This window comes from Acanthopagrus latus, chromosome 15, assembly GCF_904848185.1.
Source record: "Acanthopagrus latus isolate v.2019 chromosome 15, fAcaLat1.1, whole genome shotgun sequence".
Classification (NCBI taxonomy): domain Eukaryota; kingdom Metazoa; phylum Chordata; class Actinopteri; order Spariformes; family Sparidae; genus Acanthopagrus; species Acanthopagrus latus.
The window spans coordinates 18,271,206-18,291,855 of NC_051053.1; the positions used below are offsets into that span (position 1 = coordinate 18,271,206).

The 20,650-nt window shown below is 43.6% G+C and overlaps 1 protein-coding gene across 7 annotated transcripts in view; it reads right to left on the reverse strand.

Annotated features, from left to right (window-relative positions):
* Window positions 1-305: 305 nt before the first annotated feature.
* The window catches only part of ccdc88ab (coiled-coil domain containing 88Ab), a 67,012-nt gene continuing 46,667 nt past the window's right edge, over window positions 306-20,650 (reverse strand). Inside the window, exons 15-39 of one of the 7 annotated variants that reach the window (XR_005079229.1) lie at window positions 19,988-20,171; window positions 19,730-19,860; window positions 19,121-19,414; window positions 18,669-18,851; window positions 17,785-18,063; window positions 17,379-17,503; window positions 16,878-17,016; window positions 16,107-16,283; window positions 15,826-15,987; window positions 14,335-14,612; window positions 13,963-14,106; window positions 13,653-13,839; window positions 13,209-13,354; window positions 12,992-13,084; window positions 12,460-12,659; window positions 11,994-12,041; window positions 9,871-9,948; window positions 8,012-8,248; window positions 7,743-7,796; window positions 6,432-6,518; window positions 5,702-5,791; window positions 4,798-5,063; window positions 4,151-4,601; window positions 2,109-2,214; window positions 306-1,443 (exon numbers count right to left, since the gene is read on the reverse strand). Coding sequence is in view for 6 of the 7 variants with exons in the window: in XM_037123298.1 (XP_036979193.1) it covers window positions 3,690-4,601; window positions 4,798-5,063; window positions 5,702-5,791; window positions 6,432-6,518; window positions 7,743-7,796; window positions 8,012-8,248; window positions 9,871-9,948; window positions 11,994-12,041; window positions 12,460-12,659; window positions 12,992-13,084; window positions 13,209-13,354; window positions 13,653-13,839; window positions 13,963-14,106; window positions 14,335-14,612; window positions 15,826-15,987; window positions 16,107-16,283; window positions 16,878-17,016; window positions 17,379-17,503; window positions 17,785-18,063; window positions 18,669-18,851; window positions 19,121-19,414; window positions 19,730-19,860; window positions 19,988-20,171 (4,494 nt within the window). In the remaining variant the exon portion in view is untranslated. Of the gene's footprint in view, window positions 4,602-4,797; window positions 5,064-5,701; window positions 5,792-6,431; window positions 6,519-7,742; window positions 7,797-8,011; window positions 8,249-9,870; window positions 9,949-11,993; window positions 12,042-12,459; window positions 12,660-12,991; window positions 13,085-13,208; window positions 13,355-13,652; window positions 13,840-13,962; window positions 14,107-14,334; window positions 14,613-15,825; window positions 15,988-16,106; window positions 16,284-16,877; window positions 17,017-17,378; window positions 17,504-17,784; window positions 18,064-18,668; window positions 18,852-19,120; window positions 19,415-19,729; window positions 19,861-19,987; window positions 20,172-20,650 lie in introns of all 7 variants that reach the window. The other 6 variants (XM_037123303.1, XM_037123298.1, XM_037123299.1 and 3 more) reach the window with 6 other exon arrangements.

Below are 20,650 nucleotides of genomic sequence, written 5' to 3' on the forward strand. Positions count from 1 at the left end.
TCGAGTTGCAATGTGGCTAATGTAGGCACCAAAATATTAGAGAAACCTCATAACTTCCAGAGTTACAACAGAACTGAACCAACATCTCTCAACCAAGACAGCCTGCTGAACAGAACAGCATAATGATTATTCTACTATTTGCTACAGTTTTATATCGTTTTTGGCTCAGGGGCTAAAATGGTGGATGCAGTACAGAGAGGAACATTCAAGCTTCCCTCACTCCACCCCAAAGTCAACATGAGAAACGTCCTGTGTTCCTGAAAATGGACATTTATGATCAGACATAAAACACAGCGTGCACGCAGTAGTCTTGATGAACTTTAATTACATCAAATGGATTTATGTAAAAGTGGAAAAGGAGGAAAAACACTGGGTCTCATCATCACCGTCATGTTTCCACACAGCAACAGAAATCTGCACATGAAGTGGGGAGACTGCAGGTCACCTATACTCCAGTCTACATTAACAACTCATTGAGTGTCTTTTCACACAGTAGGTACGTGATACTGTGATGGCATGTTAATGAACAGCGAGTGTGCTTTTTTACTGTTTCCACATCAGAGCAGGATGAGAAGCGATGGATGGCCTGTGATGAGTGATTCAAGCCAACGTGAGCAGCGTCTAGAGGTTATTTCTGGGGTGTCATGGCTGCTAACTGTCATATAGGTGACCTGGAACTGTCCCGTGATAAGTCTCTCTCTCTCTCTCTCTCACGCGCACTCTGATCACACAACCTCCACTCATGATGTCATGGCTTCCCGTCCGAGTCCATTTGGCATCCTGGCGAGTACAATCCCCACTGAACACTGTCCTCCTCTCTGATTGATAAAAGGAAGTGGGGTGATTGGCTGATTGATTGCTCCATGCAGATTGTGATTCTTCAGTCTGATGGCGGGTTGAAATGTTCGGTGCTGACATGCTTTGAGAACGTTTTGTCGTCTTTGCTTGTGCATGCTGCCCATTTGCAAAAAAAACACAAGGATTGCGATCATGGCGTTGGGCAGAAGAAGGTCCGGCTGACGTCGAAGTTGCGCGGAAGATGCGGAAAATGGAGTCATCAGTCTGGTTTTAAGATCGCCCATTTGGCTGTTGTGTGAACATTGGCACTTTAATCTTAAGTCCGCAGAGACTAGTGCACATCTAGCAGTCCGTCACACTGAAGGACTCATGGCAGTGCAATCTGCCACAGCGTTAATCTTTATAGAAAAAAAAAAGTCACCGCAACAATTTCTAGTATTTTTCTGTTGTTTCCTTGATTCAAGGAAGAAAACTAAACAGAGAAGGAAGCCACTTTTCTCTAATCAAGTGTCCTGCGTTCAAACAAAACAAAAAAAGGGAAGTCAAAGGAAACTGGGATATACAATCTTTTCTCACTGTAGACGGTCTCAGCAGATTAATTCTACTAGGCTTCAGACACACAGCTCCAAGGCCACCTTTCTCTCTCTGAGTCCCAGGCAAGCAAAGAGGAGTGGCAAGATAAGAAAAGAAAGAAAAGGAGACAGATGAAGGCAAGGAGAAGAGAGAAAAAAGAAGATTAAAAGACAGAAACTGTATCAGGAGACAGTGATATATATATATGTATATATGTATATATAAGGGGAGACAGAGGGAAGCAGCCAGCCTGGGTCTACATGCATTGTCAAGGGAACAGGACAGAGGAGGGATTTCAGCGCTACACTGAAGCCATGCAGCAACATCAAGCAGCCTGAAAGCAGCAAAGGGCCCTTTTTTTTTTCCTTCTTCCACTTAGCAGTCACCTTTACCAACAACACAAGATGCATCATGGAGGAGGGGTACAGTCAGTTGTGGAACTCCTCTCGTTGGGGGGATTTGGGGACACAAACAGGCAAAGCGTTGGTCCACTCAGAGCGGCCCATATGCCGTGCAGACCGAGGTCCCGTCAGGCTCTGTGAACAGGCGTTTGGCACCGCGGGGACGGTGGGGCGACAAACAGGACAGTGAGGAGGAGGACGGGGGGAAGCAAGTGCACGGCAGGATGGACGACATCTGTTACACCATGTTTTAGGTTCCCATGGAGACAAGACCAAACCCTCTCCACCCTTCCACCCCAATCCCTATTCCCTCCCACTCGAGCAGCACTCACTCACCACACGCTCACAGCATGGTAGCAGATAGACGAGGGTGGTGGGGGCGGGGTTTAGCAGCTTTGCTGCGGCTCCCCGCTCCTGCTTTTAGACTTTCTGCCCTCCACATCTGTAGGACAAAGGCAACGTTCAAGTTACATCTGGAGACAGTGACATTTTCATATATACTGTAGATTAAGATAAATAGAGTTAAAGCAACTTCAAAACAGCAAGTACAGAGTTCAAAAAGCAGAAATAAATAAGGATCTATAGGTGGACAGTACTACTAGCATCGGCACATGAAGCAGTGCTCGTCTTCGATTATAACTTAACGATTACAAACATCTGTACAAGATCTTGTCAGTCTGAAATACATATTCAAAAATTATTCAGTCTCAGGTTGTGGTGCGTCGGGATGAGTATATATATGTTCCCAGATACCAAAAGAGATGATGTTCACTTCATTCACGAAACAATCTGACCACTGACAACAACTTACTATTTTAACTCCCTGTTTCAATAATGCCATCAAAAGCTGCCTAACACGGGTTTGTTTCTTGAGCAATAAAGCATGTTAACCTATTCTAGTTGTAACCCAAAATATAATCATAAATGTGAAACTTGATATAATCTGTCCACATTTCAGGATTTTTTCAAGCAAAAATGTCAATTTGCTCTGGGAAATTATGATTATTCTTTTTTACACTTATCCTGAGTAAACAACAGATTTATCCATAATTAAAGTAACTGTTAGCTGCAGCTCTCCCTAATACCAATATCATCATCACCCTACTCAGTTACCTTCTCTGTCAACTTTCACCAACCCATCTTTACAGTCTCCTCAGATCATTTTGAGAATGAAGCTTCATCATTTTGTCACCAGCCCAGACGGTCAGTCAGGACCCACCAGAGCAAGTGCCCCAGTTAATGTTTATAAAACAAAATACACAACTCAAATGTAAAAAAAAAAAAAAAGACAGTACACACCATTATTAGAAACAAAAACAGGACGAACCATTTTGATCACAGCAATCAAAATGAGCGCAACAGAACAAAGCCGTGCAATTTAGGGGATGATGCAACCGAGTTAAAAAGCAGTGAACCAGACACTCCCCCATACATCGAAACATCACAGCAAACAGGAAGTGGAAAGTGAACCTATTATCTGACACACTGAACATTTTTCATTTGGATTTGTAATGAAATCGTAGCTACGAGATCAGAGACAAACTAGCGTTAATTTACCTGTTTTTTGAACCAATTACAGCCCACTTAAGATTTAAGCTTTAAAACAGAGAAACAAATCCCAAACTGCAGATAATAGTGTAATGTTAGCCAGTGGAACAGATTTAATGGGGGGAAACAATAACATGGTAAAAGCTGTCGGACGGAAGAACATTCAAAGTCCCGCCTCAGAGAATAAGAACAAGCCAGAAAAATAAAGAAAAAACAAAACAGCGATTCACCAATCAGCACCATGACAAACAGAAAAGAATGAAACAAAATCACCACGCAGAGAAAGAGAGTGCTCTAAATAAATACATGCAGACAAGGAGGACTTGTTGTGTATCCATCCCGTCAGTCCCCCCTCTTTAAGTGTGAACCTCACACACACCCGTACTCATACCACAGAGACTGGTTGTCCTCTGCATTCAGTGACTGGTCCGAATTATTCACACGACTGCTATCAACGGCCTCTTTATACTCGCTCAGACTGGCTGGGCTGGACCTCATCTGACCATTTGATTGGCTGTGAGAGGCCTGGTTTTGGGTGGAAATGTGATTGGGGATTGGAAGAGGGTGTGTTTTATTTGTAACGGGAGGCCCACTGATGTTGCTGACTAGGGTGGGGTTTAGAGACAGGAAGGGGAGGTTTTTGCCTGCCGACTCACTAAAGATGGAGTCCATGAACACAGACTCGACAGTGAAGGAAGGGCCGAGGAAAGACTCGAGGGTGGAGAGGTCGGGATCCTCCGAGCTATGGCAGGGTAAGCTGAGTGACTTGGGCATGGGGGTGTTGGTGGTAAGGGGTCCCTTTAGATTGGTGCTCTTGGGGTGGTACTCACTGGGTGTAGGCTGGGAGCGCACCCCAGCCTTGGTGGACGTGACGGGAGGAGCAACGTCGACGGACACGGGCTGCCGGTTGTCCTTTGAGAGCAGGTCGTGGATGCTGGTGCGCCGTGTCGTGCCCTCGGCGGTGGAGATGACGCTGCTGGCCCGGGGCAGCGTGGAGGAAGCCGAGTCTAGGCGTTCGGAGACAGACGTGGCTTTGGCCTGCGAGGACAGGCTGGAGCGGATCGGGACGGAGCCTCTCACTCGGGTGCTCTCCGCCTTGCGCAGGGTCGGGCGACCCGGTTGTCCAGTGGATCTCGGTGGGCGATCACAGCTGACCGCAGCCGCTTTCCCACTAGAGGAGCGTAATATTCCACGGCCCTTAGTAGTGCGTTCTTTTGGCCCGTGCTCAGAAGACGTGGAGAGGCGAGGGGAGTCTACAGTGAGATTTTCCTGACTGCCAGACTACAGAACACAGACCAGACAAACACTATCAGGGACAGGACCATGACAAACATTTCTTTCTTTTTCTTCATTATTTTACTTCAAAAATGTAAATGTCCAGATCGAGTTTAATATCCCTTTTGATTTATTTCATCTGCAGCTTTTGATTAAACAAATAAATAACAGCAAACAGTTCAGTTTAGAACTGAGGCCTCACCTCTGCAGGATCAATACCCTCGTCCAGGAACTGCTGCAGTGAGAGCACCTCGCTGCACCTGTTCTGGTTCTGTCCGGGGCTCCCTGCGGCGGTGGATGGGTCGAGGGACCGGCGCAGCTGCAGGGGGCTCTGATGGGAGGAGCGCGAAGAGGTGGGCTGCTGGACGGGGCTGCTGCCGCTGCTGGACCACACCTCCTGATCCAAACTGAGGCTGAACTCTCCGCTGCTCTCGCTGTGAGGCCGGCTGAGGCTGCCGTTCAACGTGCCTGTGGGAAGGAGGGCAGTGAGAACGTGGAAAAAGTAATCTATGATCTTTATCGTTCACTGCTAGGATCTGCAGTGATATTCAGAATTTTCTTCCTATGCTGCCTACATTTTTACACTATTTTCAATTAATAGTAATGATATATTGAAAAATACTTTGTTATTAATAGTTGACTATTCGTGGGCGTTTTTCACCTGAAAACAATTATCAGTTCCCAAGAAGGTCTCTAATACAACCAGTTATGGTTAACCTGATGTAGGTGGGACCAACCAGTGGGAAGGTTTAAAGCCAGAGTTCTTGACTGGCTTTAAGAGGCCGTTCACAAAATGTCTTGCAGTTTATTTAAAATGACATAACGTATAAAATGATTGCTTAAACAAATACTTGTTAGAGGCCATCTTTGTATCTCTGAATAGCCTCCTCTAATGCAATACGATTTGATTTACTGCAACATGCAAAAATCAACAATCAATCAATATACAGCACAACAATGCATAGTGTCACCTGGTTTTAGTCGGTTTAAGTAAAGACACAAAAGAAAAAGAAAGTGATAAAAGGAGGAAGGCGGGTGAGGTTAGTTAGGAGGAGGACGAGGAGGAGGAGAAAGAGGAAGGAGGGGTAAGGGAAGGAGGAGCATACCTTTGCCCTCCAGAGGAGAAGTGAGGTGGGAGTTATTGTTACTATTACTACTGGTGGTCCTGTTGCTATGGAGACTGGTGGGTCTGGTGGCTGGGTAAGGGAAAAGAAGGAAAAGACATGTACACACATACACAGTTAGGATATACAGACACTAAACACATATCCACACAAACATGCACAGACACACAGAGTAACACATAGGTGCACGCTGACAGTTTGACAGAATGTCTCCTGCTGAGGCAGCAGATGGCACATGCCAGGCAGAGGGGCAGGAAGGGTGGCTCAGTGCCAGGCTGCAGACACAATATGTCCAGTTAACAAACAAAGAACTACCTAAGGAGAGGGCCGGGACGCCTGAATACAAGGACCGGAGAAAGGGAAACCAACAGAGACAACACTGACCAACAGAGGATGAAAGAGTAAGTAAATGAGTTAAAAAAGGGGGGGTGGGATTGGAGGCCTTCGTGCTTTTGTGAGAAACTCAGGGGAAGGAATTGACAAGGAGGAAGGGAGAGAAAAGAAGAAGTGACAATGTGACCTTGCTCTTCACTGTGTTTGTAGGGACACTTCAGCAGGAAAAACCAGTGACCGTGAAATCATCTCCAACTGGTTTTCAGGACATGGCTGACACCAAATTAGATTTTTAAATGAACAATCAAACAATGAAGCTCTTATTATGTCTAGGAAACCAGCCCAGAGTGGGATTAAGTGCCGAGTAGTGGTCACTTACTACAGATGCTACAGGGCACTCTGCACTTAACGCTCAGCTCAGTGGGAGAAGGGAGCAGAGCCAGAGCACTGCTATACACCCGCAGGCCTGATGAAACACACACACACACATACACACACAAACACACACACACATATACAACACACCCAGGTCGTGACACTGCTGCCCAGGGTGCAAAATGAGCAAAGTTTAATATCTCTGATGGTTACAAGCGGAGAAAGAAACACAAAACCGAACTGAGGCGATTTCATGGCAGCCATAAAAGTTATTTTAAAAATCGATAACATCTCTGGAGGATGACCTACAGACTGATGCATTATAAGTAATGTCTGATGTGAGAGTGAGAGTGGATGCCAGGTTTCCTCTAGCCATTACAGAGATGTACTGGGAAATGGTGTTCCAAGTGTGTCTGCTTTTATGAGGGCAATTCTGGGAACTCATCAGCTAAGTAGGACCCAGGTTGGGCGCCAATGATACGGCACTGTCTTGGGGAATGTTTTCTTGAATTTGACTGAAAGAAGAGTTTCTTCATAAACCTACAACATTTTAATATTTAAAGAAAAAATATCTCATCATATGTATTTGTTATCTGTTGGAGTTGAATTAACAAAGAATTAAAAACACAGTATACAATTTCCAAAAGTGAAATGCACCAAATGAATTGCACTTCCCTTTAATGAAATTACAAATTTCTCTGGTTTTGAACATTGTTGGAAATATTTGGGATAATGTAAGTACACAACTCAACATAATATATATGGCCAAGCTGTTTTTAGACCTGAATCGATCCCTGAATAGACAGTAGTTTGATGTAAAGTAGAAGTGAGTCTGGTATATCAACATTTGTAGAAGAGAAAGGAAAGTGATGGCAATCGGGTGCAGACCGATCTTAAGTGTTAGGAATGTATGTCAGTAGTTTGGTGGCTGTTTAACAACTGGGTCATCTACATTAGAGCGGCACAGAACTGATGAATAGTTGCTTGACAGCAGATTAACTGTCCTGGATAATGTCCTAAAGCCTGAATTAGAGTCAATCCTACTTTCAGCGGAGGCTGATCTGTCTCTCTCTCGCTATCTGCTCGCCACTAAAATTGCTTTCCAACTGTAGATCAGGCTTAATCGAAGTGCAGGAAGGCAGCCCAAAGATTACCAGTGGGACTGCTGAGGACATAACCTGCTTTCTGGGGGGCTATTCAGTCTTTTCTTATTTGAATGGCCTCAAATTCCCAGCTGGTGCTGACAGGCTGCTGCATTTACCAATGCTTTCTCAATCCATCTGATGAGTCTGTATTTGCTGATATGAAGTCTTACCTTGACTCCTGGGGTCATCTAAAGAGCCAACAACATCTTCACAGGAGGCGTTATCTGTTGAGACACAGAAGACTGAACTGCTACAGCTTCTTTATTTGCTGAAACCTGAATAAACATCACCACCTTTACGTGAATCTTCAAAGAAGTCTACTAAATATTGACATTTAAAAGGCCAAAATAAAAGCCAAAAATATCGGCAGATCCTTCCTTATAAATGAAATGTGGTGTCAGTTTCTCTAAATAATCACAAACAAAACAAACATCCTGACCTTTGACCTGAAGCCGGAGCTTGGCCCGGCTGCGCCCCGCAGAGGGAAGGGTGAGGGCGGCACAGTCGATGGCGTTGGTGGACAGGGCGAGCTCCTTCATGCGCTGGCCGCCCCGCCTGCTGCTGCCCGTCATGCCAGCATCTCCGGCCTCGGCGCCATCCAGGTTCTCGATACTGCCCGCCCACTGAGCTCCAGGACCGCCAGCCACTGCCATGGTCTGTAGCAGGTCGTTCATGGCTGAACAGACGGACGGATGGAGAATGAGGAACGTGAATATTACAATGATTCATTTTACAACATCATATCTCACCTCAAGTCATCTAATCTAATCTAACTCACTTCAGAAACTGTTTTCTTAGATTTTGTATCTCCTCAGACATGTCACATGGGGATACAAAATGACTCAGATAAAAGCAACAATTTTAAAAGTCCTACAGGTTTTTAAAGTTGCTCAAGCCAGAAAGACCATCTCTCTTCTGAACCTAATAAAAGGCCAAGGCTTAACTCCCAGTGTATGCATATGAAGATAACAGATTAAAATTTCTGTTTGGTGAGGTTCTGGTCAGAGTTAAAATTGGATCCGTCTCAACTTTGGATAAATTAATTATCAACAATCCAATCTGGTCTCAAGGCACATGCAGGCATCTTAAAAAAAATCCAACTAATGTTAAGTGCATAAAGATGGCAGCTGCATGGTTCTTCATCATCTCAGACACTTTCTGTAATGGGTGATACTTCACCCAAAAAGGGGCTGCTGTCTTTATGTGCTTGGTTTACTGAGCTGTACCCAACAGCAAAGAAGCATGAGAGAGGCATGCAGAGCAGCGGCGGTGCTGTACACAAAAGATCAAAGCCGGAAGCGGAACGAGGCAAGTCCATGTCAGCAAAATAAGATCTGAAATGCAGCACGCTGACAGAGGGAGTCGAGAGAGAGACAAGAGAGACAGAGAAAGAGAGAGAGAGAGAGAGAGAGAGAGAGAGAGAGAGAGAGAGAGAGAGAGAGAGAGAGAGAGAGAAAGAGAGAGAGAGAGAGAGTAAAGGCTCCATTTCAAGTCCTCCATGGTGAGTGTGAGTGGCGGCGATCAGGTGGTTGTTGGGTTTTTTTTTTTTGTCATGCTGTAATCAAAGATGGAAGCAAACCACACACCACAGGCGCATGAAAGGCAAACCCTCTTCCACGCTCATCCTAACACACTCCCTCACACACAAAACACACACACAGAGCCCTTTCATTCGAGATACACAAACAAAATGAAACCACAGAGCACATGACAAAGCTGCCCCATAAGCTGTCCGTTGCATAGCGACTCCAACAACCACTATACTGAAATTAGATAGATGACACCCAAACTGCATCATATCACAAGAGACAGATCTGTATCCGATCATCAGCTTTTGCTTACATTTTCTTTAAGACACAGTTAGTGAAGTTTGTGTTAATCATTCATCTGCTAATAGTGAGAATAAAGTGACACTACAAGATGAAAAACACTAAGATGAGATGCTCTATGGGGAAAGTGGAGGCGGCAGACGTAGGTTGGAGGAGGTGACGAGGGGAGGGGATTACTAGGAAGAAACTATAAAGGACAAGTCACTAATGTCACAGAGGCAGCATGAGGGTATTTGAATATTTGATATCTTAGCTGTTACCTAAAAAAAGATTTATCAGATAATATTACCCATTAAATGTATCCAAAATGAATCACTCTAAACCTGAAACTGCCATCCTGTCTCTGTCAAACCCCCACAATGCAGCCACCCTGAGATCAGTGACTGTTCCTTCTTTGTTTCTCCTAGTGTGACAATGAGAGGGCGAGGAGGCGGAGGAAGGCTAGCGTGGCGGCTAACGGAGGTCTTACACATGGAGCGCCGGTAGATGGCCTTGGCCTTGTCTTTGTCCTTCGATCTGTTCCTCATGAAAGGCAACCTTTTAATAGCTGTCAGAGCGCAGCCAGAGACAGACAGACGGACAGACAGACAGGGGAGAGAGCGACAGAACAAGCCCGAGGGAGGTGGAGGAAAAGAAAACAAAAGAAAAAAAGCAGGAGGACAGAACAGAGGGTTGTGGTTAACGTTTTTACAAAGAGAGCCAGGGGAGAGATGCAGAGAGAGAGCTGAGCCCCTGGACACTCAGACAACAGACAACAATGTTATAGACACAACCATAAAAATATATATTCTAGAAGGGGTCGTTCATAGTATAACAAAGCTTAAATCTGGATTCATCATCAAGTGTGGGCTATTTCAATCTTTACAAGAACACACTTTCCTAGTATTTCATCGAAATATATTGGCAACCCCAGATAAAGTTAATGGCACTAAAGACTGTTTCTGTACAAAAATATAGAGATGTTTTGAATTATAAAGCTTGGAAAGGGGTTTAAGTCTTTAACATTCTCCAGAAAGATTGTGTTTAGCCCCACTAAGGTCTATCAGTATTAGAGATTAATGATCATTTACTTCTCATTTCTAATTTCTAAATAAGCAAGATGTTAAAATGATTTTTGGATGGACTGAAATGCCTCCAACAGATATCTTTAAAACCTAAATAATACTTTTAAGGGCAGACTTCTGTACAAAAAACGGATTATGCAAACAAAAGACACGAATGTTAACACATTATGCAAATACACACTCGCACAAACTCACGCTCACACATTTCGCATATATCCCCGCACGACAACATGGACAAACATTCTCATGTTCATGGTCATGAGTGTTGCATTTTAAAGCACTAGATATTGCACACAACAACACAACTGTCAACGCATAACCACACCTACATGAAACAGAGGATGAAGAATATTAAAGGGTGCAATCAGGAGAGTGTAAAGGTCAAAGGGCAGATTAAAAGCATCAGTGAGTTACATTTTTAAATATGCATTACTGCTTAAAAATGTATGTTAGCAACACATTTCTGTGCTCATTGGTATATTTTACACACCGGTGGGGAAAACAAACTCATTTATTAGACTGGCTTACTTCTCCTATTGACTTTATTTTCAAGTAAACCTACTAGCCCAGGTACAACTTGTATTCCTTATTCCATATCTTCTTCTTGATCAAGACAACCTGTTTTGACACATCATGCATTGACAGGTAGTCAGCCACAATTCATTGCACCTTTTAATAGCTTGGATGCTACGTTAGAGGACGTTTCTCCTGCTCATTACTGGTGAACTGCACAGATCAGCAGGTTGACAGCTGAGAGCTAATAAGTTTTAGACTGGACCTGATAAAAAGTATACCTTAAGTGTTTTTCAGTATTTGAACCACGTGAGATGCGCTGGAAACACCACGTCCTCAACACATAACCATGGTTTTAAAAAAAAATCATGGAGATCAGAGATATTGCTTTTTTTTTCCAAAAATTTGTTTCAATTACCAAAACCTGCTACCAACATTGTCCAGGATATAAATTCACAATTAACGGCTCTGTGGCACTCGCTTCCAGCAGAGCTGAAAAGCAGACTACAGAGGGCTGGTAAACTCACTTTTATTCAACTCCATACCTGCAGATTTTTTGAATTTCCAAACTTGTAGTCTACCTGAGTAGTTTATCAGATTCTGTGCAACTCCCCTCTGGTTCAACAGAAAGCTCTATACAGCTTTTCTCACATATAAAGTGATACTCCCAAAGACCTAAAAACAGACTTTAAAGTGTTAAATCTGCTGTTAAACATTTATTCACACATAACATACAAAGAAGATATTGCTCTTAGGACAATAATCACATGTCAAATTGTGGTGTTTCCATATCCATTATAGATTATCAAGCGTTCCCTCTGTTGTTTCAAATACAGGAAACACATCAACTTTCTGCACCAGGCCCAGGGTTCAGAGTCAACCTTGTGGTGCTGCGCAGCTCAAGCTAACGTCTAGGACAGCTGAGTGACATGGACAATGGACTCACGAAGACATGCCCTGAAAGACGTGAAAGTCGGGTCATAAACCCCGCCCCCCCTTCCCATCCGCAGCATACCATTGGTGGAACCCTGCCCTTGGGCATGGGAGTGCTGCCCTCTCCTCCCTTCGCAGAGAGAGAGAGAGAGATAAAGGAGCAGTTAGGGGATAAACACCCATCCAACCAGTACACACACACGCACACACACGCGCACAAACACACCAATAACAACTTTTAATGACTTCTGGGGTATGTGGGAGATTGATTATGTGCCTGTGAATGAGTGTGAGTACTCATTATATGGACCTAGATGGCAAGAGTTTAGCTTGCTGCTTTATTTGCATGATAATTTGTGTCTGTGTATGAAATATTGTCTGAGTATTTAGTCACAGCTTTTTTGGTACAGTAAGCGTGTGTTTGCACAGGAAATTTGTCTTAAGCACGGAGAGAAAAGTTCCTTAAGTCGTGGTTGAGACTGCGTCCATTCTGATTTTGATTCCTATGTGTGTGTATAGTCGTGTCTGAGTGTTTCCTTTGTACTCACTGCCGCTTCTCTTTTGTGTCAGTGCGTCGTCCAGCGAGTTGGAACCCGAGCCTATGGACGAGCTGTCCTGGCTGTCCAATGGAAACGAGAGGAAATCACCCGACTCGGAACGAGAGGGAGTCAGAGTGAGAGAGCGCATCCTCTCCCGACTTTTCGGCTTGATCAGCTTCCTCATCTTCAAAGTGATCCAGTTGCCACGCCTAGAAAGACGAAATGAAACAAAGAGTTCATATACCATCGTCTTACCTTCTCTCGTTCCAGATTAAGTAAATCCAACCAAACTGTCTGGTTTCACATGAGTCGACAACAGTGTAGACAGAAGATGTCGCAGTATACAGTTGTTTAAAGCTCTGCAAAGCATAAATATTTGATGCATCACTTCCTGAGGCTACAGTGTGAGTGTTCCTTGCCTCTGAGGTACAAGTCAACAAGCATCCTCTATATTTGTTTTTGTTTTGAGAGTTTAGGAATCATTTTTTAAAATCGTGTAATTGGATGATGTTTTTTTTTTTTTATTTTGTCTGTTTTTTACCTGCGTGGAGGTGAGGGGTCGTAGAACTTGTACTGGTCCATGATCTTCTCCTCCAGCTTCTCTTTCTGTCTCCTCAGCTCATTCAGTTTGTCTCTGATAGGAGAAGAAATGAGACAGTCAAATATGATTCAACCAATTTGTTTTGTGTGTCCCATTAGCAGACATATTGATGGAGTACTGTCCATTTTAAAGGAAACGTATCATCAGGGGGCTTTACATGTATTGTCTTTGCTCTACATGGAACAGGTCCTTGCTCTCCATGGTCTGCTCCAGGAGGGTGCGATTCTGCAGCATCAAAGTCTGGATCTGGTCCAACAGGTGACGATTCTCCTCCTCCAGGTTTCCTTTCAGCTGGCTCAACAACTAACATACACACAAACACAAATTTATCAAAGAGATACACTTGCCTAAACAACGAATATGATACATTAAAGAGATAAACCATCCCTCGACACAGTTGGCGTAAGAAGTCGTCTCTACAAATATGATCAAAGAGAGAAGAGAAGAGACGAGACGAGACGAGACGAGACGAGACGAGACGAGACGAGACGAGACGAGACGAGAAGAGAAGAGAAGAGAAGAGAAGAGAAGAGAAGAGAAGAGAAGAGAAGAGAAGAGAAGAGAAGAGACGAGACGAGAAGAGAAGAGAAGGTCTCCTTACTTCACACTGGTTGGTGAGCTTGGTGGAGGTGATGTCCAGCTGCTGGTACTGCTCCTTCAGTTTAGAGAATTCGGCCTCCAGCTTGGTCTGGTCCAGTTTGGCGTTATTCAGCTGGCTCTTTATGTTCTTATGGTCCACCTGGAGATTGTCATTGTCCTTCACCAGCTGACGATAGGTAGTGTTCAGTCTGAGGAGGGAGCACAGGGACACCTCGGTACACGGAAACAAATGCAGAATTCATAGAGACATATGACTGAAGAGTTTTAAATCTTAAATTAAGACATATAATACTGAGAGAGATTTATCTGACCTGTCATTTTCCTCTTTCAGCAGTTTGTACTGGTCAGCTGTATCTTGATGCGTTTGGTTTGCCTGCGCCATTTTTTCCTGTTTCTCCTTCAGATTTTTCTCCAGCTCCTCCAGCTCCCCCTTCCTCTGCAGTAGCTGCTTGTACCTAAATAAAAACACCACAAAGAAAGATTTAAGTGTGGCAGGAAGAATACAAAGCACTTATATTTTCACTATCCCTCAGGGGTACAATTTCCTCTGGTCACTCAGCGTAATTGCTTTCATGATCGTTTAATATTACCCTCATGGGATAATATATAAAAGAATGTCTAAGTAACACATTAAGTCATGACTCCAGCATGTGCCGCCTCATGCTCCTAAACCCCCATCTCACTTGTCCTCCAGGTCCCTGTGCTGCTGCTCCAGGCTCTTGTGGGAAGTCTTCAGTCCCCCATGCTTTCCGATCAGGGCCTCATACTCGGACGCCTGCCTCTCATGGAGAGCTGCCAGTTTCTCGTGGTCGCGGAGAAGCAGCTCATAGGTGGCCCTCAGCTCCTCTTTATCTTTAAGAGCTCCCTCACGCTCACCCTCCACACTGCTCTGCTGGCTCTGCAGCTGGGCATTCTGAGCCATGAGGGCAGCACTTTGAGAGCTCAGGGTAGAGTTCTCCACCTGTAGGACAACGATGGTGATCAATTACATGAGGAGGGTGATGAGGAAGGTGTGGAAGGAGAGGAGAAGAAGAGAGGGATTGTGAAAATAATGAATAGTGCTCAAAGAAAAATGTTTTACAAATTCTTTTTCACTGTAATCCTCAAATTAAACACAGCTAGAGGTAAATTCAGCAAATGTCGTTTTTGTCTACAGGGGGCACTGTGTCTCTGTTTGGTTTGTTCTCCTCCTTTGCTATAAGCTCCAGCTGCAAAGCAGCAGCAGGAAAACAGTTTCTTTTCATGTTTCCTTTGTGGCCACAGCCGTTTCCTAGTGTCAAATCCCTCTTCAGTCATGACTAGAGTGCATGTGCACACACATTCTGTCCAGGTGCTGACACACTTTTTTGTACCTTTAAACAGCAACAGCTTTACACCTCCAATACACACACACCTGTCTACATATATACCGCCCACACACATCAAGAGAAGTAGACAAACACACAGTGCCAGACGCTGCTGTATGGTCAGTGTAAATCCTGTCGCCTGTAAGCAGGGTTTGAATGGCTGCCAAACAAGGAGTACAAGTCTAAATCCAGGCAGCAAAGTAGTCTGCCAAGACAACTGTACAACCAGAGCAGCGTCAAAAGAAGGCTGGACAGCTTTACATTTTCTTTAAAACGCTGTTTATGTAGTTTTGCATTATATCCAGTTATTTATTTTTGATATCATCTGATTCGATTCGAAAGCATGGTGAGCAAGTATAAACATATCTTTATTATACATGTTATGTCTTTTAAAATGTAACGAAACATCACATGGAGGCTATACAGTTTCACTGGAGCATTATCTTGTGTTGACTCCGTTTTCTTCTTAGATGTGCACATTTTTGCTATTTTTTTTTCTTTCTCTATTTTTACATGTTCTGTATTCTCATCAGAATTATCTCATATGCATTATAATCAGTTTACAGTGCATGTATCTGTAAGTGTTTATGGATAGAAGAGTTGTGTGCTGTTCATATTGCAAAGACATGGTTCATTTAATCCTTATAAAATAAAATGGACAATAATAACATCTGGATAATTTCTGACAACTTTATTTCCATTTGCTGATGAAGATCAAAGGATGTGATTGGACAGCTGCTAATGGACATTGAGTGGAAATTGGCATATGATAGAAATCTGAGAAGGGCTGAGAATTTTTCGCATTGTGTAGGACGTGTCAGGAATTACCTGCAGCTTGGCATTCTGGGTCTGTAGTGTTGTATTGTTCTCCTGTAAAGATGCAGTCTGTCTCTGCACAGCCACTATCTGAGCCTGCAGGTTGGAGCTTTGAGTTTCCAGTTGTTTGAGCTGGCTCCTCAGGGCTGCCTTCTCAGCCTGCAGCGTGGCATTCTGGGGAAAAAGACACAAATATCAGAATACATTCAGGGGAAAAAAAGCACAAACCTATACGTGTTCACCATTTACATTGGTATAATCGCATCAACCATCCTGATATTGTGCTAACTTACATTTCTCTCCACCTCAATAAGTCTGTCTTTGACTTTCAGCAGTTCTCTGGTGGCTTCATGACTCTCTTTCTCCCATTTTCTAACAGATTGAGGGTCCTCCCCTCCTCTAGGGGGTGAGCTCTGCACCATTCTCTCCTCCTCCTCCCTCTGACGCAGCGCCTCATAGTTTTTCTTCACCTGGAGAGAGACACATGAGTCAACGTGGTGCTTTTTGAGGTCTTTCAGTAAAATAGAATAAAAAATCCTCCAAATCCAAGATCGGTGAGAATGCAAAATGACTTAAAGCTTGACAGCAAAATCACTAAACAAAACTAGTAGGATATGACTTGAGTAATGGTAATGTAAGAGCAGACAGGACCCATTAGAGTCCATCCACAGAGGCCTCAACTTTTCCACTCAACCTTAAGCTTTGGATATGATTTGTGTCAGCAAGTTCAAAGCAAACGCTTCCCTGAAGGAAAAGCAGACATCCTCCACTCTGCTCCACCTTTTTCACAGACTCCCGCCGCCTCATAAATAGATAAACTGGTGATAGAAGTGGAAGAGTGGATTAATAAATAATGTATCGGCCTTGAGAAGCCCTCTGTATTTCAGTGTTTTTAGTGTTTTAGACTGCAGGGGGTGGATTTTGGACACGCTGTTCTCAGGTGGGGACAGGTTGGTCTTCTGTATTCTGGTTGAGCTGAACATTTTTACAACATATCCAAAATACTGTATTTCTGTGCTGAGCAGGTATTTCAATGATCTAAAGTATGGATATGTGTTTCTGACCGTCTTCAGCTCCTGGCGAAGTTGCTGGTTGAGGTTTGAGGATTCCTGCAGTCTGGCCTCCAGGGCGGCGATCTTCTCCTCTTTAATCTCCAAAGATGATTTCAGAGTCGACTCCAGTTTGGTTTCCAGGAGCCTAAACCTGAAAAATATTCAAGTTAGGTCCGTGTGTGGGAGTTTATATTTTTTGTCTGCTTGGGTTGGCAAATTCAGATAATGTTCTATCATCTAACCACAGTACAGCACTGCCAACTGACATCTTGGCAGAGTGTTGCAGGTGGAGAAGATATTGGCTCTGAAAGACATTCAACAATGGACTCGGATTAATCCAAACTTCAACACCTGATCTAAAATGGGCCACAGGGCTGATTTATTTGGAACTAAACATCTTTGATGATTCTGATCCCAAGATGATAGACTAAGTTCTTATTTTAGTTCAGAGCTGAAACATTGTTTAAGAGCAGTATTGTGGATGTTTATGTGTGTGCGTCTGTGAGACGATACCTGTCATCAGAGCCCTCATCATGCAGCAGCCTTTCCTTGTTTAATCCAATCTTCTCCAGCTCATGGGTTAGTTTCTCCAGATCGTTGTTCATCTGCTGAGTCCGCAGCTTCTCACTCACAAGCTCCTAAAAACACACACAGAGGCGCACAATGAAAAACTTACTGCAGACTTGTAGTTTTTCATCAATAACAAGTAATAAAGAAGCATGACATTAATGGAAGAGTCAAGGTAACAGTTATCAATATCAGTTGGCTTCAATAATTCCAATCCTTGCGTGTTTTCTATGTCAACAGTGATTCAACAAGAGGATCATTTCAATGAATTCCCACTTAGAATTCATAATAAAGATGATATCTGAAAGAAAAAAAAAAAAACACGAAAGAACACTGTAAGGGGAATGCTGACCTCTCTGAGTGTGTTGAGGGTCTTCTTATCAATAGATCCCTGTTTGACCAGCTCCTTGTTCTCCCTCTCCAAGTCTTTAACTCTCGTGCAGGAGTCCCTGAAGAAGATCATCTCCTTGCCCATCGTCCGATTTTCTTTCTCCAAGGAGGAGATCCGCTGGTTGTTGTCATCCAGCTTAGAGTCGCGGATCTCGGCCTGCTGCCTCAGCCGCTTGTTCTCCTTCTCCAGAAGCTTCTTGTCTTTCTCCAGCTGGGAGCTTTCCTGCTCCAGAGTCTTGTTCTGGGGGAATCAACGTTATGGAGCGCAGAGGGATAGAATATAATTTGATGGGATTATTTCCGAGTCTAAATGACTTGTAAATACACTTTTTGTTAAATGTGGACACAGATTAGCTCAAAGGGCCATTAATCAATTTTCACAAATATTCTGCAGGGAAACATCTTTTTGTCAGAATGACCCAAAAAGTTGCAGTATATCTCAAGTGATATCACATTTGTGCTTTTTGTTTATATCACTATACGGGTTTGGGAACACTTTGTAAAGACAGTCTGTTTACAATGACTGCATTCTGTTTTTATGTACATCTTACACAGCATCCCAACTGTTGTGGATTCAGGTTTGTAAACACAAGATCTGCTGTGTCACAAACACTACCATAAGCCTGCCTCTACTACAGTTTTTGGGCCAATCTGATTGACCTCATTCTGCCAGGCAGAATCAGCCCATCCCAAAATAAGTAACTGCAGTTGTGTCAGTAAACCACCTACAGCCATCCCCCAAATCTGGTCTGTTCCAGAGAAGAATTGAATCCAAAAATACCTCAAATGATAAAAATATTTCAGGCATGCGATTATTGCTACTGACTGAACGTGTGCTTTGCCTACCTCCTGCTCCAGCTGCTCCAGGCGTTTACTGGAGATCTTGAGCTCCTCCAGGTTGCGTTGCAGGGTTTGATTCTCAGTCTCCACTTCTTGCAATTCTGCTTCCAATTGCTGGATCTTCTTGCTGCTGTTCTCTAAAGCCTTCTGCAGGCGCTGGTTCTCTGTATCTAGGCCCTGGTAACTCACCTGGGAGAGTGAAAGCCAGATTAGGATATTAAAAGCATCCGTGAACTAGTTGTGCTGCTCCCTGATGCCATTATATGCCAGATCCCCTGTAACATACCTGTCAAAATGTTCGTTTGTGATAAATTACAAAAATCTAAGGGGCAAGGTGCCATAATCTTGTGTCGCCTGCTTTCTATTTCCCAAAGAAAGCTTATTGCCACACATGGCTGCATTTTAGCTACATCTCGCTGCTCTCCAAAGCCATATGACTGGCAGTCTTGAAATCTTACCTCCAATCTCTCCGTCTTCTTGGATGAGGCTTTGAGCAGTTCCAGGCTTCGCTTCAACTGGCTCCTCTCACTCTCCAGCTCCCTGTTCTCAGCTTCAAGCTGTGCTGCCTTAGCACCGGCTGACCGGAGACTCTCGGCCGAGCGGCGAAGCTGCAGGTTCTCCTCCTCCAGCTGGGAGTTCTCCTTTTCCAGAGCCTCCAGCTGGAACGCCATGTTCTTCAGAGTGTCCAGCTTCTTCTTCAGACGACGGCCCTCTGCCTCCAGCTCAGTGTTCTCTTTCTCCAACGAAGATACCTACATACAAACAATTGATGGATGACCATGAGGTGTTGTGCAAATGCAGCCTACAATACTCCAATTTATTATCATGTAATATTAGATAATGTTTTAATATTCAATATGGACTTGATGTACATTTTGCAGTAATATCTAACACAACGGTAACACAAATAGTGAATGAGACAGATGGACAAGACTGCACATGCCAAAAAGGGAAACCCAACTTTTAACATATCCAAAATACTGCATCTCTGTGCAGGAATCTGACAAACTGAGCCTACAGACACTGTGACATCTCAAGCCACAGGCTGAAATCTAAATGAATCAGACCTTTTCACAGGTGATTCCAAGACTGGCAACTTTCTTCTGCAGGCTCTCGTTGTCCCTTTCCAGCTTCTGAATCTGAATCTCCAACTCCTCTGCTCGCTCCCCTTTCTCCTTCATCACTTCAAGCTCTTTACCTGCATTAAAAAGGGAAGAAACAGAATTTTAATCCTGTGATGGTCATTGTAGAAGTACACACATTTCTTCACCAAAACTTGATGCAATGAGCCATAAAATATACATACTAAACAACACGTCACTTACGTAATTGTTTCCTTTCAAACTCCATCTTATTGAGTTTTGCAGTAGTCTCGCAGATGGACTCGTGGAGAACACGATTCTCTTTCTCCACGTCCTTGACTCGGGCCTCAGCACCAACCTGGCAGCGCTGACGCAGAGAACACACCGTCTGGCCCAGATGCTTGTTCTCCTGCTCCAAACCCTTCAGCTGGAAAAGAAACATCAGAGGTTTAATGATGGCCCTGGGTTAGATTTACTCACTGAGTTCATTGCAGTACATTTTATTGAACCTCATTGTTCTGTGACTTTATATGAAAGCATTCTAGCCTGCCGAGACTGGTTGTATGAGCTGATGCTTAGAACGATTTAAGAAATAAAAAGGAAGCCTCAAGATTCTGCTTCAAATTTCCTTTTGGCTTAATCAAATGAAAATCTAAATTAAAGAACTATAAACAAGAACTTAACTGTAGAAACAAATAACAGCTTGTGAGGATTATCCAAAACAATCCTTTTCAAATGTTATGTATTTCGTAACAGTGTTGTCTTGTTACTTCATATTATGCAACTAAACAGCCTCTGTCGCTCATCAAGTCCAAATTTTACAAATCAGATGGTTGAACTGATAAAAGGTGTCAGATTTGGGTCTAACAGCTATAATGGCCCAGCAGACACACAGACAGTATCTGG